The 27,164-nt window shown below is 46.6% G+C and overlaps 1 protein-coding gene across 2 annotated transcripts in view; it reads left to right on the forward strand.

Moving 5' to 3' along the window:
- Window positions 1-27,164, forward strand: part of LOC124552230 (protein Lilipod) — a 370,834-nt gene that overhangs the window by 181,542 nt on the left and 162,128 nt on the right. For both annotated transcript variants that reach the window (XM_047126502.1, XM_047126503.1), the window contains exon 2: window positions 24,298-24,422. In XM_047126502.1, coding sequence (XP_046982458.1) covers window positions 24,298-24,422 — 125 coding nt within the window. The remainder of the gene's footprint in view (window positions 1-24,297; window positions 24,423-27,164) is intronic.

Consider the following 27,164-nt stretch of genomic DNA (forward strand, 5'->3'; position numbering starts at 1 on the left):
GACGTTCAATACATTTAGTAAACATTCGTGATTGTGTCTAATATTGCAATTACTGTTCTCAATTAAACAGAAAAACAAATGTGTGTGGAATCTTATGGGACTTAAATGCTAAGCTCATTAGTCCCTAAGCTTACACACTACTTAACCTAAATTAACCTAAGGAGAAACACACACACACACACACCCATGCCCGAGGGAGGACTCGAACCTCCGCCGGGACCAGCCGCACAGTCCATGATGTTCTTAATATAATTTTTTAAAGCGAATGGATTTTCTCCGCAACAAATTCGTAGAGCATTCAATGTAAAAACTAGAATGCAGGTATGTGGATGCGGAAGGAGATAGTAATTCCTTCAGATGTAGTGCGTTTTTTTGCCCTATGTGGGTGCTCTTTCCTCGAAGATACGCCGTATTCTCGAGAAACGCTGTGTTAAGGTGATGCTCCACGAAGATTGCAGCTTTACTCGGCTCTGTAAAGGATGATTTATTGCTTTCTAACGTGGGTGTTTATCAGATTCGCTGCGGAAATGGTGAGAAGTCGTACATACGTAAAACAACACACACCATTCTGGAGAGATACGTGGGACATCGAAGGTACACACGCTTACGACAGTCAGACAAGTCAGCTTTGGCCGAACATTGTATTGATACAGGACATTCCATGAACTACAGACCGATAGCGCGACTTCACAGGATCGGCAAAGCCATGTACACCCTTCTGAATAACAAATGGATTAACTATTGTGAAACTTTGACTATCTTCCGTGGGTGACAACACGAGGTAAAGGGCTGCACCCGGGAGAGGCGTCGACTCTTTCATCTCAACCCATCTAAGGTTGTGAGATGAGGAACTCATCACGGAGAAATTCCTCACGACTGCCAGCGTGTCCGATGGCGCGTTCGTTTCTGCTGGGGCCTCACCCGCCTCAGAGGACTGTCCACAGCTGAGGTCACACCTACAGGACTCCAGACACAGGGACCGATCGGCACAGAGGAAGGTACCACCTCATGCAGTCACCCGTCCCTAGCACATGCATTTATCAGAGCTTATGTACGAGCCCTACTTGTCGACACGGGACTAGGAATTGCGCGTTACCCAGTCACTTTCTACCCGTCAGAACCCATGGGCCGGCCTCTAGGAACGCACTGGAAGGAAGAATAAAAATAAGAGGAGAGCTGAAACATCAAAGTGGAGGATGGGTAAGAAAAGGAAGGGCAGCGAAACAAAGATGAGTGGATGGGACGAATCCACTTTTATCAGGAACTTTGTTTCCTAAAGAAGGCATACGAATCGGTCCTCACGGGGGACGAGTTCCTTCAGTGTAGTTGTTGACACCGCGCTGTGTGGTGTTTTCACTTTACAATGGTGCACGGTTGCGCTTCATACCAGTCATGATTTACGAGAGTATGGAGCAGTCACTGCCTCCACACGGGAGCGGTTTGAGGCCGCTCGTACTGCCTGCAGCACACACACACACACACACACACACACACACACACACACACACACGTCGTCCTCCAGAGCCGCGCTTATCTCCGAAGGCCGGAGTGCTCCACGCACTCCCACTGTACCCGACCGACCTACGTCTTAACACATTGCGCACGGTTTCACATTTCACTCGTGTTTTGCGTCCTTTACTGACAGATCTCGCCTCGAACGACCGAGTCGTAAAAAATCGTTCTGGTACCACTGACACGGGAATACATGTATCGGTGTTGTTTTTGTTACAACGACGAAAAAGTCGCAAAACCAACGAGCTGTGCGATATAAGCGAAAATTCCTAGGCGTGTTTCTACACCTGAAAGATTGTATCTGCTTAAATTTTGCGCCAGTCCCATAACAGTGGCGCCAGTAGCGTCACCGCGAGAATGCAGATCGGCTTTGCTTTAGACGCACGCTGAGCATCAGTTACGTCTGAGACTGAGTGTTCATCGGAGGTGAGGGTATCATCTGGAGTGCCCCAGGGAAGTGTGGTAGGTCCGCTGTTGTTTTCTATCTACATAAATGATCTTTTGGATAGGGTGGATAGCAATGTGCGGCTGTTTGCTGATGATGCTGTGGTGTACGGGAAGGTGTCGTCGTCGTGTGACTGTAGGAGGATACAAGATGACTTGGACAGGATTTGTGATTGGTGTAAAGAATGGCAGCTAACTCTAAATATAGATAAATGTGAATTAATGCAGACGAATAGGAAGAAGAATACCCTAATGTCTGAATACTCGACACAGTCACGTCGATAAAATATTTGGGCGTAACACTGCAGAGCGATATGAAGTGGGACAAGCATGTAAGGGCAGTTGTGAGGAAGGCGGATAGTCGTCTTCGGTTCGTTGGTAGAATTTTGGGAAGATGTGATTCATCTGTAAAGCATACCGCTTATGAAACACTAATACGACCTATTCTTGAGTACTGCTCGAGCGTTTGGGATCCCTATCAGTCTGATTGAGGGAGGACATGGAAGCAATTCAGAGGCGGGCTATTATATTTGTTACTGGTAGGTTAGATCATCACTCGAGTGTTACGGAAATGCTTCAGGAACTCGGGTGGGAGTCTCTGGAGGAATAGAGGCATTTTTTTTCGTGAATCGCTACTGAGGAAATTTAGAGAACCGGCATTTGAGGCTGACTGCAGTACAATTTTACTGCCGCCAACTTACATTTCGCGGAAAGACCACAAAGATAAGAGAGATTAGGGCTCGTACAGAGGCATATAGGCAGTCATTTTTCCCCCGTTCTGTTTGGGAATGGAACAGGGAGAGAAGATGCTAGTTGTGGTACGGAGTACCCTCCGCCACGCACCGTATGGTGGATTGCGGAGTGTGTATGTAGATGGACGTGGTGAGCTGGTGTTAGTCGCCCATATGAACACCTGACTGAGTTTGAACGTGGTCGTGTAATAGGGCTGGTACGAGTGTAGCCTCTATGCACGGCTTCTGGCAACGGTTGTCACGAGAATAGACGGTCGCGACAAGGCGGGGCTGCTGACTGCCACGTGGCTCTGCCGACAGGCAAGACCGTCTTGTTGGGCGTAGGGCGCAGCAATCTGAGGAGCAGTTGGCACTACAATGATACGACCAACTGTCCAAATCTGTTACTTCGCGGACAGCTCCGAGCCAGACGCCGTGCAGCGTGCGTCCCACTGACCGCAGACCACGGCCAGTTGCGACTCGAGTGGTGTCAGCCGAGAGCTGACTAGAGGGCAGCGCAGGGCAGAGGCGTGCCGCGGTCCCCGACGATAGCCGGTGCCGCCTCGGTGCCAGCGACGGCCGCGTGTCGGTCAGGAGGAGGGTCTGCGACCGACCCGCCTGCGTGCCGGACACACCTGCAGCTGTGGTTTGCGGTGCGACGCCGTGCGGCAGCAGCAGCCCTCTCGTGGCGTGCTCGATCACCAGATGTGTGTCCAGTAGGACACATATGGGACAACTCGAGCGTCATCCACAGACAACAGTAACCGTCGCTGCACTGACCGACCGAGTGCGACAGGCGTCGGACTCCATCTCACAAACCTGGCATCCGGCACACGTACGTCAGCACGCACGCACGCACGCACGCACGTCTGCGGGCTTGCATTCGACAGTCTGGCGATTACACCGGTTATTAAGGTGCCTGCATTTCACATTTGCAGTGGCTTATCGTGCACTCGAATTAACCTGTGATCCTCCAAAGTTGATCATGTGAACATGTTAACTGGACCCTAAACTTCATTACTCTACATTACTTACTTTTTTCGTGTTGCGATTGTTTTCTGTCTGCCTTATGTCTGTAGATTTATAGGAAACATTTTTTTCCAATTATGGTCAGCATCTTCGAAGAAATCTGATCTTCCATTCGAATTAAATTGCGAAAAGACTCTCTATCTCGAAATTTGTGGGATAAAGTGCATTACTTCATAATGATGGTAACCAATGCGGAATCGAAAGTACAGATAATGTGCACACACGAACTGCAGTTAGAGGCTGAAGTTAAACTGTATTCGATTGAAAAATCTAAACTGCTGTAAAGATTCAACTGTAACGAATAAAATCTAGTAGTGTGTATCCGAGGTGATGTGGTGTCCCCCTACCAGTAATTCGCCGTTTAAGCCATCGACGGGTCTAGAATCCCGTTCGTGATTTTCGGCGCCCTCCTTCGGCAATCGCTGACAGAGTTAGCGCAGCTGTTTCACGCGCGTCCGTTCTGGTACAGAAAGTGCAGGACCTGTGCGACGGATATAGACGACGACTGTCGCTGGAGAGCGCGTCACGTCCCGTGGTAGGCACCGACTACGACGGACAGCGCGGCGAGAAACACGTCCCGTGTGAGGGCGGCCTCGACGCTGCTTTCACAGTGGCACCGGAAAATGTCACCAGAGGTCACCGACAGCTTTGTCACACTCCGTCCCGTCTCGTTCGTCGGCTTCTCGTCGAACCCACACTGTTAGATTAGATTAGATTAGATCAGCTCAGCTCAGGTCAGGTCAGGTCACTCTACGTTAGGAGACGAAGTTACAGTCTGTTTCAACCCCGTCTGGCGGGATAAGTGCCACGAGGTCTCTGCACTTTCAGACGAGTGCTCACTGCAGAGAAGTCGGCTGTGCGTGTGTCGAGAGGAACGCGGCGACTGCTGCACACTTTTTCCTCGCCTGCTGCAGTAACCAGACACGTTTTACGAATATACGAGATGAAGAGAGAAAAGTTCTACTGCGTGCACGACAAGACTTTATACATCTACAGCGACATTCCGCAAACCACAATGAAGTGTCTGCGACAGGATTCATCGAAACACCTTGACAATAATTCTCTATTATTCCAATCTCGAATAGAGCGCGGAAAAAACAAAACCCTTTCCGTGCGAACTGATTTCCCTTATTTTATTAAAATCGTCTTTTCTCCCTATGTACCTTGGCGTCAACAAAATATTTTCGCATTCGAAGGAGGAAGTTCGTGATTTAAATTTCGTGACAAACGCCTTTGCTTTAATAATGTCAATGACAAATGCTGTATCATCTAAGTGACACTCTCGCCCCTATTTCGCAACGATTCAAAATGTGCTGCCCTTCTTTGAACTTTCTTGATGTACTCCGTCACTCCTACCTGGTAAGGATCCCACACCGCGCAGCCGTATTCTAAAAGAGGACGGACAAGCGTAGTGTAAGCGGTCTTTTTAGTAGATCTGTTACATTTTCTGAGTGTCCTGCCAATAAAACGATGTCTTTGCTTTCCCTTCCACACAACATTTTCTAGGTGTTCTTTCCATTTTAAGTTTCCGCAATTGTAACTCCTAGGTATGTAGCTGAATTTACGGCCTTTAGAATTGAGTAATTTATCGTGTAACCGAAGTTTAACGGATTCCTTTTAGTACTTCATTATTTAGGGTCAGTTGCCAATTTCCGCACCATAGAGGTATGTTTTCTATATCGTTTTGCAATTTCTTTTTATCTTCTGATGACTTTACTAGTCGATAAACGACAGCATCATCTGCAGACAAGCTAAGACGGCTGCTCAGATTGTCTCCAAAATCGTTTATATAGCTACGGAACAGCAGAGGGCCTATAACACTACCTTGGGGAACGCCAGAAATCACTTCTGTTTTACTCGATGACTTTCCGTGAGTTAGTACGAACTGTGAGCTCTCTTACTGGAAGTCACGAATCCAGTCACTTAACTGAGTCGATATTCCATAAGCACGAAATTTCACTGAAGCCACTGGTGTGGTGGAAGGTCAGAAACTCTCTGCACAACTTCAAATAAATTAGACGAACAGCCACATGACAGTTAACCTTCAATGACTGCCATTCAGCATATGTGTGAAACAACTATATAAATTTTACAATGAGATACTACGAGCATTTAAGAAAATAACCTGCCCCGATAACCTCGGGTGTTAAAACGACACTTCCGGGACGGGGAGGTGCCAGAGACGGATCGAATGTGCCTGGCGGATTGACGACGAGGGCCAGCCTGGATGTGATTTTTAGGCGGTTTCCCACATCCCACTACGCGAATACCGGGCTGGTACCCGAGTCCCGCCTCAGTTACACGAGTCGCAAACATTTAGAATACTTTCGCTAACTTACACGCGAGGAACACTGCACGCAGACAGTTTAGTTACGCACATTCGGTACGGGGGGCAGAGAGATTACGGAATGGCGAAATGTACGCCATCTGGTCACCCTATAAACCCATCGTGTCACATCCGTTGGTAACCATGCTGGCTGTCCGCTGATTGGGAACGAAGACAGAATAAGAAGAATAATAAATGCAGCACTGAACAACTGTCGGCGGGCGACTGCAGCTGCTGCTGTGACGCCAGCAACCCTTTCCACGCCGGCCACTTTTTGCCGGCTGCCACAGGTCCACAGAGGTGAGGCCAACTTCCCGCCGCTAATGACGTTTCTTGCGGCGCCGTGACGCAAACTGCGAGGTCGCCAGCCGCCAGGCGACTGCGGGCCGACCACCTCGGCGCCTGCGGTCCGGTTACTTACCCAGCCAGCCAGCCAGCCAGCTAGCTGCCGTCACCTCGCTCCAGCAGCCCGAGTCCGCAAAATCGTTGCCATGACCAGCCTCATACGTACACACACATATTATCTAATTTCACAATTACACGTAGACAAACTTATACTCTCCCCCCCCCTCCCCGCGGGGGGTGTCGCTTATAATCCCTCACGCGAGAGCATGATTTCAGTAACATTATGGGAGCAAATGTGGCAAACGCCGGAGGAGAAATCGCAACAGGCGATTAAGCCGTCGGCACACGGACCGTGCTGTCGAACGTCAGCGTTGAGCGTGGCAAGTTCAACGTGCAGCTGAACGCTCAGGAACGATGCGACTTGTGCATACGGTAGGTGGGTCCAACGTGGTATACGCGATCGCAACGCACTCCAGCGACAGTTGAGGGATGTTTATAGCTCGTAAATCACACCATTTACTAAACGGGCGCGCGTGAAATTCTCACGTTAGCTCTATTAAAACTCACATTTCCTCCACCGTCCACGAAAAGGAAAGGACCATGTCTCCGCATAAGAATAATAAATAATGTTCATTATTTCATCATTCCCACATATTAGTAAAACACTAGGGTCAGTGTTACTTCATCACTGTTCATACCCAGTAGCAGAATCTTTGCAACATGTAAATTACGAAGCGTAAAAGAAAAAGGAGCAAAATATTTGTTCGATTAGCTTAATCTACTAGACAACTTGCGTAGGTACAAAGTCACCCCTTAAAAAAGGTCAATTTATATTTACATAACATCAAATATTATAGTATATACTTATATTAAACTAATAATAAAGTATCAGAACCTAATAAAAACGCGAATGCTAGGAAAAAAAATTCAAGTGTCAAGACGCGAACCACCGCCCCAACAAAGAGGTCGCTAGAAGACGGGCATTCGACTCATTACGCTAAGCCAACAACACACCTGTTCTTCTTAATCATAGTAACTTACTACTTGCTGAAAACCTTAATCGTAATTATGCTCCTAATTGAAATTTAATTATAACAAGTTGTATCAATAACCATGCGTTTTGGGTGGATCTTCAGTGTGTCGCTGCCTTCAAATAGCCTACTCTCGTAATACGCAAGTTACAATAATTCTTTTGCCACGATAATGGTGTTTCTCATTATTTTATTGGAACGAATCACACAACTAACAACGGGTTTTCCAGCGATTGGCAATTTGCTGGTGCTCAGAAACGGCATATATACATATAGGCTTGAACTGAATGCCAATATGGCGCCTCACAACTCTGTACCGAAGGGAGACGGCGTGCGTGTGACGTAGGTGGCGTTGTGGCATCTCATTGGTCAACGCTCAGAATATCTGACATGCCAGATATTGCTCTGCACGTTCGGAAAGACTCCCGAACGTGCTGTTCCACGCTATGACGTCAGAAACTCGGCACGCTCAACGCTTAACGTTCGGATGCACGGTCCGTGTGCCGAGAGCTTTAGGCAGTTGGTACCACGATAACGGATAAATGAGCGCAAGTTGGAACATTACGAAAAGAATCACGTAACTCGGAGGCTACTCCAGGTTGGCAGCAGGTGAACTGAGACTAGTCTCATCGACACCACCTGGTGATCAGAGCCTGCAGAGAGGTAGCTGTCCAGGTACGGTGCTGCACTGCAGGCACACAGTAAGAAGATAGGATCAAACTGATTGAGATGACAGGGAACTACATTTGTAGGTGAAAGGCAAAAGTGAGGTAGCAAGAGCAATACACACATCAAAAAGAGTTCCGAGAGTTCCACAACCTGTACAGAAAATTGGAATAGATATCAACATAAACATCATTTCCGCCATTGTTATTGCTCGTGTGAACCACACATTGCATGTTGTACCACCATACAGTGAGACCTTCAGAGGTGGTCGTCTACATTGCTGTACACACCGGCACCTCTAATGCCCTTAGCACCTCCTCTTGCATTGATGCATGCCTGTATTCGTCGTGGCATACTGTCCACAAGTTCATCAAGGCACTGTTGGTCCAGATTGTCCCACGCCTCAACGGCGTATATACCTCAGAGTGGTTGATGGGTCACGTCGTCCACAAACAGCCCTTTTCAATCTATCCCAGGCATGTTCGATAGGATTCATGTCTCGAGAACATGCTGGCCACTCTAGTCGAGCGATGTCGTTATCCTGAAGTCATTCACAACATGTGTACGATGAGGTCGGGAATTGTCGTCCACGAAGACGAGTGCCTCACCAATATGCTGCCGATATGGTTGCACTATCGGTCGGAGGATAGCATTCGCGTATCGTAAAGCAGTTACGGCGCCTTCCGTGACCACAGGGGCGTACGTCGGCCCCACATAATGCCACCCTAAAACAGCAGGGAACCTCCACCTTGCTGCACTCGCTGGAGAGTGTGTCTAAGGCGTTCAGCCTGACGGGGTTGCATCCAAACACGTCTCCGACGATTGTCTGGTTGAAGGCATATGCGACACTCATCGGTGAAGAGGACGTGATGACAATCCTGAGCGGTCCATTCGGCATGTTGTTGGGCCCATCAGTGCCGCACTGTGTGGTGTCGTGGTTGCAAAGAGGAACCTCGCCATGGACGTCGCGAGTGAAGTTGCGCATCGTGCAGCCTATTGCCCACAGTTTGAGTCATAAGACGACGTCTTGTAGCTGCACGAAAAGCATTATTCAACATGGTGGTGTTGCTCTCAGGGTTCCTCCGAGTTATAATCCGTAGGTAGCGGTCATCCACTGCAGTAGCAGCCCTTGGGCAGCTTGAGCGAGGCATGACATCGACAGTTCTTGCCTCTCTGCATCTCGTCCACGTCCGAACAACATCGCTTTGGTTCCCTCCGAGACGCCTGGACACTTCCCTTGCTGAGAGTCCTTCCTGGTACAATGCGGACGCGATCGAACCGCGCTACTGGCCGTCTAAGCATGGTTGAACTACAGAGAACACGAGCCGTGTACCTCCTTCCTCGTGGAATGACTGGAACTAATTGGCTGTCGGACCTCCTCCGTCTAATAGGCGCTGCTCATGCACGGCTGTTTACATCTTTGGGCGGGTTTAGTGACATCTCTGAACAGTCAAAGGGACTGTGTGTACAATATCCATAGTCAGCTTCTATGTTCAGTAGTTCTGGGAAATGGGGTGATGCAAAACTTTTTTTGATGTGTGTATATACATTAGACGATTGAAAAAGAAGTTCGTTGTAAAACAGAATAACGGAAAAGGCTCGTTCTGTCCATTTCACTGTCCTTGGAGCTGTTCAGGATAGAGAGAGAGATATATATATACTCATTGCTAACCTACGTGGATTAGATTTATATTGTCCAGTCCATTACATTTTGGCGAATGTTGCCGAGCAAGTCAACTTTCTTCTGGTGATATTTCGGCCTCGTATCGTCCGTCCATCCTCAGAATGAATTGGAAAACTGACTACAAAGTGCCAGGCGCGGCGGTATCTGGTTCACCGCGACCGCTAGTTAGAGACGACGCTGCTCGGCGGCAGAGATATACGCTTACACACGCGCCGCCTCTGGCGAAGTCGTACGGACATTCGATTCGCTCTTCTACGTATGTTCGGCGGCGATGACACCATCAGGACTTCTGTGCTGTTTAAATATCTCAGGAGCAGGAATCGGTGCGTCCAAATTAAAACCATTACCTCTATTTGTTAAATTATTAGCTAATCCAGGGTCTATAGCTTCCTCGAAGACAGCATCCCAAAAGGAAGAGATGGATGTTAGGATCTTCACAACACTGTAGTTCATGGAATGCCACAGCTGACTTGTGTGGCTGTCATAAGCGTGTGTTCCACGTATCTCTCAAGAATGGTTTGTGTTGTTTTACGTATGTACGACTTCTGACCATTTCCGCAGCGAATCTGATAAACACCCACGTTAGAAAGCAATAAATCGTCCTTTACAGAGCCGAGTAAAGCTGCAATGTTCGTGGAACATCACCTTAACACAGCGTTTCTCGAGAATACGGCGTATCTTTGAGGAAAGAGCGCCCACATAGGGCAAAAAAACGCACTACATCTGAAGGAACTGCTGTACGAATTTGTTGCGGAGAAAATCCATTCGCTTTAAGAATGCTTTTGAGGTATGAGAGCTCTTCTTGCAAATTCTTTATCGGATATACAGTGCGCCCTATTCACAAAGGTCTTGAGGACACCTGTGATCTGGGAAGGGCGATGGTAGCTACTGGCATGTGGATATAGATTTGTACGCGTAGGCTTACGATATACGACATGTCCTAATGTGCCGTCAACTTTACGGGGAACGACAACGTCCAAAAAGGGGAAGCAGCCGTCTTTTTCTATTCCAGAGCAAATTTGATACTAGCACGGATAGAATTCAAATACTCTAGAAATGGCGACATGTCGCTTGGTGACAAACCTCATTCTAGCCGTCCATCAGTTGCCCGAATAGACGAAAATATTGAAAAAAAATAGAGAGTTTGTGCTCGTGGACCGTCGCCAGACAATTAATCAGCTGTGAAGAGATTAGTGGGTTATCTTGGAGCTCTGTTCAGCGAAGATTTGGGAATGAAAAGGGTTGCTGCCAGGTTTGTACCTCTGGTCCTGACACACCTGCACACAGAGCCACGTCTGTCAGACTGTCTTTGGCTGAAAACGGCACGGTTCCGCAGCCCCACGCACATTACTCGCCTCGCCTGGCCTGGCTCCGTGTGACTTCCTTATTCCCACGGATGAAAAGGGGCACGAAAGGACACCGATTTCACAAAATGGAAGAAGTGAAGAAGAAAAAAATAAGAGGGAGGAGCTGTCAGTCATTTCTAAAGGTGGCATACAAAATATTTAGAACAATGGGAGCACCGGTGGGACAAATTTATTAGTTCTAAAGGAGAATAATTTGAAGGTGATAAGGTTGTTTTGTAAACAGTTTGGAAATATAGGTTGTACAAAATAATTCTTTTTTTGCTTACCTGCCTCTTGTATTACGAGATATCCCATGACTTTGGTCACCTCAGTGTACTGGCGCTGGTGTCCACTGGAACAGATGTGTTCCGCAGCAGTGAGGGCGAGCGACTGCGCGCAGCACTGAAGGCGTGCACTAGGCTGGAGCCGATGGTTCGAATACCATTCCTGTCGTGTCGCTGAACACTGATCATTCCTTGTGGCACACCCTGTATAGCCACACAGCTCTTGTTTTGGGTTAGTGCGGCTCGGATGTTGTTTGACGAGAATGTGTAACCAATTTATCGCAAGTCGTGGACAAAAACGGTTTTTCCTCACGTTGCCTAAATTGAAGGGGGATCACTGCTGTCAGCCGCAGCGGAATCAGCGGGGACTAGTCAAAATGTGTACCGACCTAGATTGGAACCCGGGACCTCCTGCTTAAGAGGCTCACACAGATAATGTTGTTGGTGGAGCAAACCAAAGACTGAGATTCACTGGCAGACCACTTAGAAGGTGCGACAGGTCTACCAAAGGGACTGCTTACACCACGCTTGTCCGCCCTATTCTGGAGTGGCTCCCGATTGGAATGTGTGTCGGCCGTGACAGTCCGCGGAAATTTCTCCCGTCGCTGCTGATTTCGCGTAATGTCCTGCTCCAGTTGATAGCACTGATTACAGCCCCCTCCCCCAATTTACATATAGTGTTTCATACCTGCTAGTTATTATTATTACGTCTACGTGATTACTCTGCTACTCACAATAAATTCTGGAAGAGGGTTCAACGAACCACCTTCAGGCTCTCTCTCTCTACCGTTCCACTCTCGAACGGCGCGCGGGAAAAATGAGCACTTAAATTTTTCTGTGTGAGCCCTGATTTCTCTTATTTTATCGTGATGATCGTTTCTCACTATGTAGGTGGGTGGCAACAGAATGTTTTCGTAATCGGAGGAGAAAACACGATTGAAATTTCGTGAGAAGATCCCGTCGCAACAAAAAACGCCTTTATTTTAATGATTGCCACTCCACGTACATGTCTGTGGCACTATCTCCCTTAGTTCGCGATAATACGAATCGAGCTGCCCTTCTTTGAACTTTTTCGATGTCATCCGCCAGTCCCACCTGATGCGGATCCCACACCGCACAGCAGTACTCCAGAATAGGGCGGACAAGCGTGGTGTAAGCAGTCCCTTTGGTAGACCTGTCGCACCTTCTAAGTGGTCTGCCAGTGAATCTCAGTCTTTGGTTTGCTCCACCAACAACATTATCTGTGTGATCGTTCCAGTTTAGGTTATTTGTAATTGTAATCCCTAAGTATTTAGTTGAATTTACAGCCTTCAGATTTGTGTGACTTATGGCGTAATCGAAATTTACCTGATTTCTTTTAGTACTCATGTGAATGACTTCACACTTGTCTTTATTCAGGGTCAACTGTCACTTTTCGCACCATACAGATATCTTAGCTAAATCATTTTGCAATTCATTTTTGTCATCTGATGACTTTACAAGGCGGTAAATGACAGCATGATCTGCAAAAAAATGTAAGAGAGCTACTCAGATCGTATCCGATGTCGTAAATATAGATCAGAAAGAATAGAGGGCCTGTATGAAATGGTTTAAATGGCTCTGAGCACTATGGGACTTAACTACTGTGGTCATCAGTCCCCTAGAACTTAGAACTACTTAAACCTAACCAACCTAAGGACATCACACACATCCATGCCCGAGGCAGGATTCGAACCTGCGACCGTAGGAGTCGCGCGGTTCCGGACTGCGCGCCTAGAACCGCTAGACCACCGCGGCCGGCAGGCCTATAACACTTCCTTGGGGAGCACCAGATATTATTTCTGTTTTACTCGATGACTTTCCGTTTGTTACTACGAACTGTGACCTTTCTGACAGGAAATCACGAATCGAGTCGCACAACTGAGGCGATATTCCACAGGCACCCATTTTTGTTAGGAGACGCTTGTGAGGAACGGTGTCGAAAGCCTTCTGGAAATTTAAAAATATAGTGTTTCACAACTGCGCGATCTCCGTGGAGTGTGTTCTTTCGAAGGCACACACGCGATATATTCAAATAACTTTCCCCGCTTGCTGCCCTTGTCCTACGAGTGAGGAACAATTTGAAAATTAACATTTTGCTACATTATTTTTTAAATTAATGATTTAGCGGGGAATAAACAAAGCTGTGCCACTGGAGTGTTGCGTGGAGTATAAATGAAACAGACGGGGAGGGAAACTCGGATCACGGCAACTGGAACCGCAGAATCCCCTGTTCAAGTGAGAGCGAGTTGTCGGCGGGGCAGTCGCCGGTCACACAGTCCCAGAACTTTGCCCCGGCGGTGTTGGTTCAGCCTCAGGCCGGCCTATCACTACCGGCCGACTCACGGGCACGTCGCGGCGCGTCCTCCCCAGCCGGGACTCGTACGCTGGCTGACCCCGGGCCGCCCTTTCCCGCTGTGGCGGTCACCGCCGGAACAGCCGGTCTCTTCACCTCCAGTGTAGCCTGGCTCTCAAAACCGCTCAGAATAACCGATTTCCGAAATAACATTGCGAACATCGGACAATTCCAAGACTCCCTCAGACTTTTGCGTTTTATGTTTCGAGATAGCTACAATCAAAATATCAAATAAAATAGCTAAATAGAAGAAAACGTAGTCCGACAATCGTTCCCTACTTTTCGTAAAACTCTGTTCAAAAATCATGTCATCGATAATGCTCACACACCACTATTTTGGTATTACGAATAACTGAATAGTGAAAACAGAGGTTGCATTAATCAATTTTTCGCGTTATGGCTTCGGTTTCGAAAGGCTGCAGATACAGAGAGGCATACTACACTGAAACTCAAAAAAAACAAAAAAAAACAAAAAAAAAAAAAACTGTACAGCATGCGCGTTCAAATACGAGATATGTCAACAGGCAGAATACGGCGCTGCGGGCGACATCGCCTACATAGGACGACAAGTGTCCGGCACAGTTGTCATATCGGTTACTGCTGCTACAGTGGCGGCAGGTTATCAAGAGTTAACTGAGTTTGAACGTGGTGTTGGAGTCGGGGCGATGGGACACAGCATCTCCGAGGTAGCGATCGAGTGGTGATTTTCCTCTACGACCGTTTCGCGAGTATACTGTGAATACCAGGAATCTGGTAAAACATCAAATCTCGGACATCGCTGCGGCTGGAAAAAGATCCTCCAAGAACGAGACCCACGACGACTGAAGACAATCGTTCAGCGTGACGGAAGTGCGACCCTTCCAAAAATTACCAGAGATTTCAATGCTGGGCCGTTAGCATGTCTCGGCATGCGAACCATTCAAACAAAGATCAACGATATGGGCTTTCGAAGGCCCATCCACGTACCCTCGATGACTGCATGACACAAAGCTTTACGCCTCGCCTGGTCTCGTCAACACCTACATTGGACTTCTGATGACTGGCAACATGTTGCCTGGTCAGACGTGTCTCGTTTCACATGGTATCGAGAGGATGGACGTGTACGGGTGTCGAGACAACCTCGTGAACCCGTGAACCCTGCATGTCAGCAGGGGACTGTTCAAGCAGGTGGAGGCTCTGTAATGGTGTGGGGCTTGTGCAGTGGGAGTGATATGGACTTCCTGGTACCCCTAGATACAAATCTGACAGTTGACACATACGTAAGCATCCTGTCTGATCACCTGCATCCATTCGTGTCCACTGTGCATTCCGACGGACTTGGGAAATTCCAGTAGGATGATGCGGCACTCCACACGTCCAGAATTGCTACAGAGTGGCTCCAGGAACACACTTCTGAGTTTAAACAGTTCAGGTGTCCACCAAACTCCCCAGACATGAACCTCATTGATCATGTCTGACATGCCTTGCGACGTGTTGTTCAGAAGAGATGTCCACCCCCTCGCACTCTTACGGATTTCTGGACAGCCCAGCAGGATCCGTGGTGTCAGTTCCCTCCAGCACTGCGTCACACGTCAGTCGAGTCCACGCCACGTCGTCTTCCGGCACTTCCGCGTGCTCGCGGGGGCCCTACACGATGTTCGGCAGGTGTACCCGTTTGTTTGGCTCTTCAGTGTACATAAACACGGACAGAAGATCTACTACTCTATATTTTCATTGTAAAGAATGAATGAGCTGTTAAGTTTTTAATATATTAATGTTGGTTCAATTTCATTTCTGTTTAAGTATTTCATAGACATGGCAGACATATAATAAGCTGTTGTGGAAAATCTGTGGCGTTGTTTTTCTTTAGTTACTTCGATGGAGAACGTTTTGTAATGAAGTATGTTGACTTAGTTCGTAGCAGAAATAAGAATACAGTTCATTATTTAATGTCAAAACTAAAAACGATCTATCAAAAAATTGAAATGAAAAATTTAGACAGTAACCAGAATACAACATTTACCAGCAACAAACTTCACAATGGTTGAAATTTCAGTAATGGATTAATTCATCGCGCAGTATTTGTTGCCCAATCTGTCGGTATTGCTGTACCGTTTCCTATGTCTATCTATAAGCGTAGTTATTAAAATAGCTCTGATCGCTGTTCCCATTTTTTATAATAACCAAATACATGTTTCAAAGCAATGGAGATTTTTGTTAGTAGATAGTACTCATTTTTTAAAGTTTTATTTAGAAACTAAAAATTTTAGCACCTGTGCTATGACATTTTACATACCAGTGTTTTACGTGCTAATCAATAAAAAAAACTATACAGAAACACGTTATAAGCGCGACGAAACTAATATCAAAAAATACCGGTTATTCAGAACACAATACCGGCATCGGTTTTAACTAATGGGTTTTTCCCATCGCTATTCTGGAATATTGATGACTATACAGGGCGTCCCAGAATGAATGGTCGATATTCAGGGGTATGCGAGTAATGCTCATTTGAAGCAAAAACTTTCCTGTGACATACGCCCTGTTCCGAATGTTTCCTTAAGTAGAACGCATTTAATGTACAAGGGGCGTTCAATATGTAATGCCCCACATTTTTTTCTCAGAGCATATTTATTGTTAAGAGTCAGAATTTGGTGACAATACACATCAACATGTCTTCTCCACGTCCTGTTTTTCTACGTAGTCTCCATCACGTTCTGTCGTCGTACGCCAACGTTGTGGAAGAGCACGTATTGCCTGCTGGTAAAAGCTCTTGTTCTGTAGGCGCAGACATGCTTTCACTGCACGACTGACAGTCTCCGTCACTTCCAAAGTGTGTTCCCCGTAGAGAATCTTTAAGCGGCCCAGAGAGATGGACGTCCGACGGTGTAGAGCCAGCTGTCGAGTTGTGATGCGCCGGTCGGCACGGATAACGGCATCCGCACGATTCGGCACGCCTGGAGCAGTGGCTGTGGCGGGGCGTCCCGAGCGTGGCTGACCGAGGAAGGAGCTCTGTTTCTGCACTTCCTGAGCCTGTGACTTTGTCTACCCGTCACCCGACTGTACTCCTACCAACTGCAGCATCGCCGTACACTGCAAAAAGACGTTTATGGATGTCCACAGCGGTTTCTTTTTCTGTACACGAGAATTTAATAACAGCACGCTGCTTGTAGCGTGTGTCGTGTGTAGACGCCAGTTTGACGCTGTACTGCGGCTCTGCCATCTGCCAGAACGGTTCGGAACTTCACCGGCGCACAGAACAAACATCAAACGTTAAGCACCAACAAGGAAGTTAGCTTTGCATATTTTTTAAAAAAATGTGGGCAATTACTTATTGAACGAACCTCGTACATTTCTTTTTGGGCTAATGCCGCGGACGTGTGTGTCTTAGACACGCAACCTGTCTTTGACGTTTTGTTCCAGCCTAATCTATCTCGTTGCTTTTGACCTTTTTTGATGGGGATGTCTTTCTGTCTTTAAAACAGCCCACTGAACGCACGGTTGTGCACGGTGTGTGGTGAGTGTAGTGCTGCGAGAAGTTTATACACACACCTAGATTAATGAAGAGTGTGCAGATGCGGTATGTGTTTACGGCTTCTGCGATGGTAGTACTACCGAAGAATACCGTCGGCGCTTTCCGACGCTTACCAGATTTTACAGCACAGCGCAGTCCTACTACAAGCACGAACACGAGTATAGCGAACACTACACGCGCAAAAACTTGCACCCATTTAACATTTGACGTTCGCGACAATACCACACGACTCGAATTTTGCAAGTAGTTAAATGACAATCGTCATTTTCTTCCATTAATACTACTTACCGATGAAGCGAGATCTACACGGAATGGCGTCGATGTTTGCAGGATAAGCCACACGCTACCTTCGAAACCAATTTCCAAGTTGGTTTTTCGATCAATGTACCGTGCGGCGTCATCGGTAAAACGTTGAAAGGAGCAGTCATTTTTAGAAGAGCGAATGACACGGGAGTTACTTGCATTCTTTGGGCAGAACACGTTGAGGACGTGCCACGAACTACGCGTACTGCAGTATACTTGACGTAGTGGCTCCAAGTTTTATCGGCCGTGTGAGGCAGCATCTCAGCAGCACTTAAACCTAATTGCCGGATAGGTCACGGTTGTACAGACCTAACGCCAGTAGATATTTGTTTGTGGAGGAAGTGTGAGGTAGACAGACAAGAGGTGGATACGCGAGATGAACTGCTTGTTGGCGCCACGGACGCTGTTGCCCTCATCAGGAAACACGCAGAGGCACTCGAGGCACTTGAGGGTGGGTTGTTCGAACATTTGTTGTGAACTGTAAAATATCTGTAATGTGAGATTTGTGATTGCGCATAGATGCGAATATTTTAAAAATACGTATTCCTCAGCTCAAACTTTGTCAAACACATGTTGTTTTGTTTTCTACTTGTAGTACATGTGTAAACCTGACAGTGTGCTAGCTCTGAAACCATTCGGAATAGGCCGTATGTCTGTGTAAAGTTTTTTGCTTGAAATCGTCAATCCTGTCACACCCCTGAGTATTGACCATTTCGCCAGGGATGACCTGTGTACAGATAAGACACACACACACATCAAAAATAAATGAAAGAGAATGATTTTTGTGCATTAAATTGAATTTGAGAAAGTGTTGCACATATAGTTCATCTATATTTGTAGCCAGTTTCGATGGGCAGTTTCATCTAAATCGTGGGGAAACTTGCAATTCAGCAGGGGCAAGAAGTATACAAAAAATCGTGTGCAGTGGTCAAATGTTTAGGTCTGAAAATAGAACAAACAGGGTTTTGATATTTCCCCATGCTCTAAATTTCAGAAAAAATGTTGTTTACACTTATGTAAAGAGTTACATCTAATTTCAGATGGCGAGGACAAGGAAAAGAAACCTTTTGTATGTCCATCCTTGTAACAGGAGGGCACTGGGACGACGCCCGTTTACTATCGTGATTAAATAAAAACACCTACAACCGTCCTCATGATTTACTTCATTTTGTCGCTACCAGTTCAAACGCTTCAGTGCGTCATCTTCAGGCTGTTTTTGATGCGGTACAGGTTGATATAATCCCCATGCGCAACACATCACTTGCCAGCATTACTGGATACGCAGATAATGAGTCGGCACTCCAACCATCAACAGCCTGAAGATGACGCACTGAAACGTTGAAACTGGCAGCGACAAAATAAAATAAAATCATAAGGACGGTGCAGGTGTTTTTATCACGAAGAAAAAGAAAATCAGAGAAGGCTAAAGGGTCTGAAAAAATCCCTAAAAGAATTAAGTTTCGTGAAGTCAAGATCATCACTGAACAGTGTCATAAGCGCTGAAAATACTGAAAATTACACCTCATGTTCGATTAAAATAAAATTGAGACAAGATACCCTCCTTGAGGAGAATATCTGATTTTAGCCGTGAACGAGAACTAGTATTAGTTAACCATGTGAGTAGCCGGCCTGTGTGGCCGAGCGGTTCTAGCCGCTTGAGTCTGGAACCGCGCGACCGCTACGGTCGCAGGTTCGAATCCTGCCTCGGGCATGGATGTGTGTGATGTCCTTAGGTTAGTTAGGTATAAGTAGTTGTAAGTTCTAGGGGACTGATGACCTCAGCAGTTAAGTCCCATACTGCTCAGAGCCAGCCATTTGAACCATATGAGTACGTGGGCACTTTATTCAGTGGCTCGTCCGCAATTGAGTTGTGTCGAATTTCCAATGACCTTGCCGAAGTAGTGAGTCTTAAGCACAATTTCAGTAAAACTGCTAAAATGGCTCAAAGAGTGTTTTTTTTTTTTTTTTAATTTTAAAAAGAGAAATCCTGCAATAAGGTTAAGAGAACAATCTGCAGCAGTTACGAAAAGTGTCCTGGGTTTCAATCAACCTCAAGTTGATTTAATATAAATACAGGACACAGCAAGCAGTGACTTTCTTGAACAAGCTATTCCAGTTTTCTGTATAAACAATCAGGGGTCTTAAACATACGTAATGGATAAATTTAGTCTGAAATTAATTTTTTTTTCGTTGTTGCAGACTATTTTCGAAAAACATGTTGTGTATGTATTGTGAATTGGTTTGAACAGAAGTTTCATTCCGTCTGTATTTCATACTGCCGGTATTACCGTGTAAGGGTATTGATATTAGATACGTACTCGAGGCAATACCAACGGGCTGCAGAGTTGAGAAAATATCGAACGTTTTTAGATTTTTCTGGTTCAGCTATGCGTGTAACATTCCTGGGTCACACAGAGTGCCACGAATTTTACGTGAAAGTTAGAAATTCCAAAACAAAACAAAAAAATCTATTAAGATATCGGTATTCCTCCGATCTGCCGTTGTAACTGTTGTCACAGGTGAACTGTTGCAAACGTCATAATGTTTCAGCTTACAGTATATTGTAGGATTCTTGCTTCAGAAAGACGTCGCCGATAGACCATTGGTTTCCGACTCTGTGCTACCGATCTCTTATGACTCTTAGTTAACATGAATGGCGAGCTCCCTTTTCCGGTCACATGCATTTTTTCGCTGCGCGCGCGACTCTCAGTAAATCTGAGCCAGGAAAAAAGAGCTGTTTCCGCGGTGTGCTCAGTCCGATATCAAACCTCAGGCCACCGTGCCTCGTTCGCTTTAAGCAGTCTCACTTTGTTTTTCTGTACCGGGACCGCTAGTAACGTTATCTCTCATTTGTGAGCCTGTCGAGCTACGAGACACTGGTACTGCTGCCCCCATGCCTCAATTTTTGTGTCGCCCTGTTATTCGGTTTTGGGAAGCCAAACGAAGAACTGCCCATCAACTGCGAAACGGCGCAACACACGGACAACCTGCCCTGCGTGACCCGTACAAGCTTAGCAACTCGATATGCCAGCGTGCGCTTCAATCAGTCGCCGGAAGTCCCTTGCGGAAATATTCGGCCATGTTGCCTCTAGATCCGTCCACGATTGCGAAAGTGTTGCCGGTGCAGGACTTTGTGCACGAACTGACCTTCCGATTATGTCCCATAGATGTTCGATGGGATTCGTGTCGGCTGGTCTGGGTGGCCAAATCATTCGCCCGAACTGTTTAGAATGTTCTCCAAACCAATCGCGGACAACATGGCGTAAAATCATCGATGAAACTTCCATCGCTGCTCGGGAACATGAAGTCGAATGGTGTCCAAGTAGGTGAACATAACGACATCCAGTCGCTGCTCGGTTCCCTTGGACCAGACAGCCAGTGCATTCGATGCGTCTTTGTGGGGTCTGGGTCACACTCGAACCCTGCCGTCAGCTCTCAGCATCTGAAATCGGGACTCACGTGACGGGCCACGGTTTTCTAGTCTTCTAGAGTCGTGAGCCCAGGAGAGGCGCCGCGGGCGACGTGATGCTGTCAGCTGAGATACTCGCATCGGTTGTCTGCTGTCGTACGCCGTTAACGCCTCACACCGCTGCACTGTCCTGACGGGTACGTCGGTCCTACGTCCCACATTGACTTCTGCGGTTATTTCACGCACTGTTGCTTGTCTGTCAGCACCGACAACTCTACGCGTATGCCGCTGCTCTCGGTCGTTAAGTGAAAGTCGTCCGCCACTGCATTGTCTGTGGAGGAAGGTAGCGCCTGAAATTTTGTATTCTCAGCACACTGTTGCAGCCTCCCAACAGATATTTTAATTATAACATTCACATTTAGTGTAACCTCCCAACAGATAATTTCCATAACCTCGCAACAAAAATGTGACTAACCTCTCAACAAAATTCTGACACATATATGTAACGTTTCAATAATTGACTGTGAACCTGAACTGGTAAATCTGGACGTGAGCAATGCTGCGTCGTGGCCCTGAAAAGTCATTCTGAATAAATTGAAAATTCCTACTTCAATGAAGTCGCCGGATAACACGTGTATATATATATATATATATATGTATATATATATATATATATATATATATATATATATATATATGCTCCTGTAAGAAATTTTTCTGGCACAGCCCAGTGCAATGCTGGCCGCTAGATTTACCATGTATAAAAAGAGACAACTGATTTTTCTTTACCATAATCTGGATGACCATGGATAGGAGAAATTAGTAAAATCTTTAAATTCACATGAATGGTAGTCAAATATTATCTTTATAAGAAAGATTATTATTAAAATTTTTAAAAACATTTACACGGGACTTGATATAAGAATAGTACAAAATGAGTTGTTACAAACTACATATTCACGCGGCCACTTTTACCTCAGGCACGACCGGCCCAACCGCCCGACGGCGAGCTGCAACTGCTGCTGCTGCTGCTGCTGCCGCCGACACAGCTCTCTGGTCTGAGATTCTCGTACAGCTTACATATCGCAGGCAGCGTGTGAACATTCCATCCAAGTTACATCTGCTCGAGTGCGCTGAAAACCAATTGCTTAGTCGTGGACCTCTTACACTGGTAACACTGGGTTTCCAAAACGGAGTGCCCCATGCGTGTAGCCGCAACTACGATTCCAGGTTCAGAGTCTGTTAATTGCCACCGCGCGGCCACAATGAGGTCGGACACCTCTTCACACGAACCGCCTCAGTACAAACGGCAGAGCCGCCACTGCGCTGCCTTTCTGTACCTTGTCTACCCGATATTGCCGCTGTGTCACGAGTATGATATAAATTATGTCCATTAAAAAGTGTGCTGTCTCTGTCCGCCTCAATGTTTATTAGTGTATTGCATAAAAATTTAAAGTAAATTGCGGAAGTAATTTTTTGAAGCGACGTTTTGTATTTATAAGGAGCGTTCGAAGAGAGACAAGCCGCAGGCACAGTTACAGGAACCAGTACCTGTACGTTACAAGTATCGAGACACTAGCCCCACTGTGGCACAAGGCGGTGAATGGCTGTCTCACAAAATTCCCGGGGCTGCGATGCTAACCACTCCGGCACGTACAGCTGTGCACGTCGTCGTCCGAGGCGAACCGACGTGCCGGCGTCCTCCTTTGACCGAGATGGCCCCCCTTCGCCGAGCGGTCAAATCAAAACGACCAGGCAATCTCACCCGTGGGTTCGTTCTGCTCCACGGCAATACAAAGCCTCGTACGACCGACACAGTCGCGCCACTCCTGCAGAAATTCAAGTGGGACGCTCTCGGCCACCCTCCACATAGTCCGGACCTCTCTCCCGGTGTTTACGCCATTTTTGATCTCTTAAGAAGGCTCTGATTCACCTCGAATGACGACGTCCAGCTGTAGGTGCGGAAGTGGTTAACATCGCAGCCCCGGGAATTTTGTGAGGCAGCCATTCACCACCTTGTGCCAGTGGGGCTAGTGTCTCAATATTTCTAACGTACACCTACTGGTTTCTGTAACTATGCCTCCGGATCGTTCCTTCTCGAACGTTCACATGATATCTCGCGAACCATGGATGAAGGGTATCAGACGGATGCCATATTCCTAGACTTCCGGAAAACGTTTGACTCGGTGCCCCACTGCAGACTCCTAAATATGGTACGAGCATATGGCATTGTACCCAAGTATGTGAGTGGCTTAAAGACTTCTTAAGTAATACAACGCAGTACGTTGTCCTCTATGGTGAGTGTTCATCGGAGGTGAGGGTATCATCTGGAGTGCCCCAGGGAAGTGTGGTAGGTCCGCTGTTGTTTTCTATCTACATAAATGATCTTTCGGATAGGGTGGATAGCAATGTGCGGCTGTTTGCTGATGATGCTCTGGTATAAGGGAAGGTGTCGTCGCTGAGTGACTGTAGGAGGATACGAGATGACTTGGACAGGATTTGTGATTGGTGTAAACAATGGCAGCTAACTCTGAATATAGAAAATGTAAATTAATGAAGATGAATAGGAAAAAGAATCCCGTAATGTTTGAATACTCCATTAGTAGTGTAGCGCTTGACACAGTCACGTCGATTAAATATTTGGGCGTAACATTGCAGAGCGATATGAAGTGGGACAAGCATGTAATGGCAGTTGTGGGGAAGGTGGATAGTCGTCTTCGGTTCATTCGTAGAATTTTGAGAAGATGTGATTCATCTGTAAAGGAGACCGCTTATAAAACACTAATACGACCTATTCTTGAGTACTGCTCGAGCGTTTGGGATCCCTATCAGGTCGGATTGAGGGAGGACATACAAGCAATTCAGAGGCGGGCTGCTAGATTCGTTACTGGTAGGTTTGATCATCACGCGAGTGTTACGGAAATGCTTCAGGAACTCGGGTGAAAGTTTCTGGAGGAAAGGACGCGTTCTTTTCGTGACTCGCTACTGAGGAAATTTAGAGAACCAGCATTTGAGGCTGACTGCAGTACAATTTTACTGCCGGCAACTTACATTTCGCGGAAAGACCACAAAGATAAGATAAGAGAGATTAGGGCTCACACAGAGGCATATAGGCAGTCATTTTTCCCTCGTTCTGTTTGGGAGTGGAACAGAGAGAGAAGATGCTAGTTGTGGTACGAGGTACCTTCCGCCACGCACCGTGTGGTGGATTGCGGAGTTTGTATGTAGATGTAGATATATATAGTAGTGTATATTTGGCCTGAATTGCGACTGGAGCCCTTGTGTGGGTGTGCCGGCAGATCTTCCTGCTGCTGTTCATCCTGCTGTACGTGTCGGCGTTCGCGGTCATCGCGCGGTTCCGGCGGCGCAGCTCGGAGGACTACTACGCCATCGACGAGGAGGAGGCGACCGTCTTCAAGATCAGGTGAGGCGCGAGCCGAGTCCTGCTTTCTGTTGAAGGTCCGCCCTTGTATTTGTGTCGGGAGGCACACTCACTCGTGCTTGCAGATTCTTGTGGAGTCGAGCAAAGGAGCGTCGACAGGAAAAATAGTAATGGCATCTTCGTGAATGTTAGTGAGTGCTTTTCGCACAAACAAGGTAGCTTTAAACTCCCCTGTAGGAATGCGGGATGTGTGCGAGCTTCACCTGTTACCTACACTCACACTGGCGAGATAGCGGTCCCAGGGATTCCCACACTGCCGAGTGTGTTTTATTTTCAATTTTGAAGTCGAATGACAAATGGCAAAAGAAATATTTTTCCGCCTTATATGCTTGCAATGTAACAGATTTCAGATTCGTATCTTGAATTGTGCTGTGAAACATTGCTTCTTGCCAAATTTTGCGATTCTAGGTCAACGGGAAGCACCGTATACATTGTGATGTGATGTGTCGACTTGTTCTTCAGAAAAAGGCTTTTACCAGGCGCCCCGCTCTCTCTCTCTCTCTCTCTCTCTCTCTCTCTCTCTCTCTCTCTCTCTCTCTCTCTCTCTCTCTCTCTCTCTCTCTCTCTCTCTCACACACACACACACACACACACACACACACACACACACACACACAGAGAGAGAGAGAGAGAGAGAGAGAGAGAGAGAGAGAGAGAGAGAGAGAGAGAGAGAGAGACACAAACAAGTCATCCCATAAAAGCTGAGTTTTTCCCATTTCGTACAGAACCCTGAGAACTGCAAAAACAATATAATATACTTTCTGAAACATACGGCCTCGGCTTGTCATAAGAACTGGAGCCAACAGTAGGGATCCGGAATGCAGTAGGTTATTCTTCATATTTTCATTCACTTTTGCCTTATGGGATAATACTCTCGGTAACGCCTCACTTAGGCAAACATTAACGAAAGTAATTAAATTACGTGCGGGATACACATACAGGCAGCCATCTCTTTCGGCAGCTAGGCCAATTAACCGCAACCTCGTACTACATTTATTGACTTACCAAATTTGTTATGAACAGTTCACCTGAGTTTGAGAGTAACAGACATTGACGAGTGCAACACTACAAGGGAAAATGGTCTGCATTACGCTTCGATGTATCGAACTCCGGCACAGAAAGGAGTGGTAGGTGCAGACACGAACACCTTTGAACACCTAACCGTGAAAGTAAAATGCCAGATAGATGCCAGATGTGATTTCGAATGTAAATTAAATATTTTTTCTCCTCAACGGGCCCTCCAATACCACACAGAAATTCGCGACTAAAAATACACGGTCCACTCACATTAACGTCAACGTGCAATGACACGCGTAAAGCTGAAATACTAAACAGCTTTTTCCAAAGCTGTTTCACGGAGGAAGACCGCACTGCAGTTCCTGCTCTAAATCCTCGCACAAACGAAAAAATGGCTGACATCGAAATAAGTGTCCAAGGAATAGAAAAGCAGCTGAAATCACTCAACAGAGGAAAGTCCACTGCCGGCCGAAGTGGCCGTGCGGTTAAAGGCGCTGCAGTCTGGAACCGCAAGACCGCTACGGTCGCAGGTTCGAATCCTGCCTCGGGCATGGATGTTTGTGATGTCCTTAGGTTAGTTAGGTTTAACTAGTTCTAAGTTCTAGGGGACTAATGACCTCAGCAGTTGAGTCCCATAGTGCTCAGAGCCATTTGAACCATTTTTTGAAAGTCCACTAGATCTGGCGGGATACCAATTCGATTCTACACAGAGTACGCGAAATAACTTGCCCCCCTTCTAACAGCCGTGTACCGCAAGTCTCTAGAGGAACGGGAGTTTCCAAATGATTGGAAAAGATCACAGGTAGTCGCAGTCTTCAAGAAGGGTCGTCGAGCAGATGCGCAAAACTATAGACCTATATCTCAGACAACCATCTGTTGTAGAATTTTAGAACATGTTTTTTGCTCGAGTATCATGTCGTTTTTGGAAACCCAGAATCTACTCTGTAGGAATCAACATGGATTCCGGAAACAGCGATCGTGCGAGACCCAACTCGCTTTATTTGTTCATGACACCCAGAAAACATTAGATACAGGCTCCCAGGTAGATGCCATTTTCCTTTACTTCCGGAAGGCGTTCGATACAGTTCCGCACTGTCGCCTGATAAACAAAGTAAGAGCCTACGGAATATCAGACCAGCTGTGTGGCTGGATTGAAGAGTTTTTAGCAAACAGAACACAGCATGTTGTTCTCAATGGAGAGACGTCTACAGACGTTTAAGTAACCTCTGGCGTGCCACAGCGGAGTGTTATGGGACCATTGCTTTTCACAATATATATAAATGACCTAGTAGACAGTGTCGCAAGTTCCAAGTGGCTTTTCGCGGATGATGCTGTAGTATACAGAGAAGTTGCAGCATTAGAAAATTGCAGCGAAATGCAGGAAGATCTGCAGCGGATAGGCGCTTGGTGCAGGGAGTGGCAACTGTCCCTTAACGTAGGCAAATGTAATGTATTGCGAATACATAGAAAGGAGGATCCTTTACTGTATGATTATATGATAGCGGAACAAACACTGGTAGCAGTTACTACTGTAAAATATCTGGGAGTATGCGTGCGGAACGATTTGAAGTGGAATGATCATATAAAATTAATTGTTGGTAAGGCGGGTGCCAGGTTAAGATTCATTGGGAGAGTGCTTAGAAAATGTAGTCCATCAACAAAGGAGGTGGCTTCCAAAAACACTCGTTCGACGTACACTTGAGTATT

Source organism: Schistocerca americana, chromosome 10, assembly GCF_021461395.2.
Source record: "Schistocerca americana isolate TAMUIC-IGC-003095 chromosome 10, iqSchAmer2.1, whole genome shotgun sequence".
In the NCBI taxonomy this organism is placed as follows: Eukaryota; Metazoa; Arthropoda; class Insecta; order Orthoptera; family Acrididae; genus Schistocerca; species Schistocerca americana.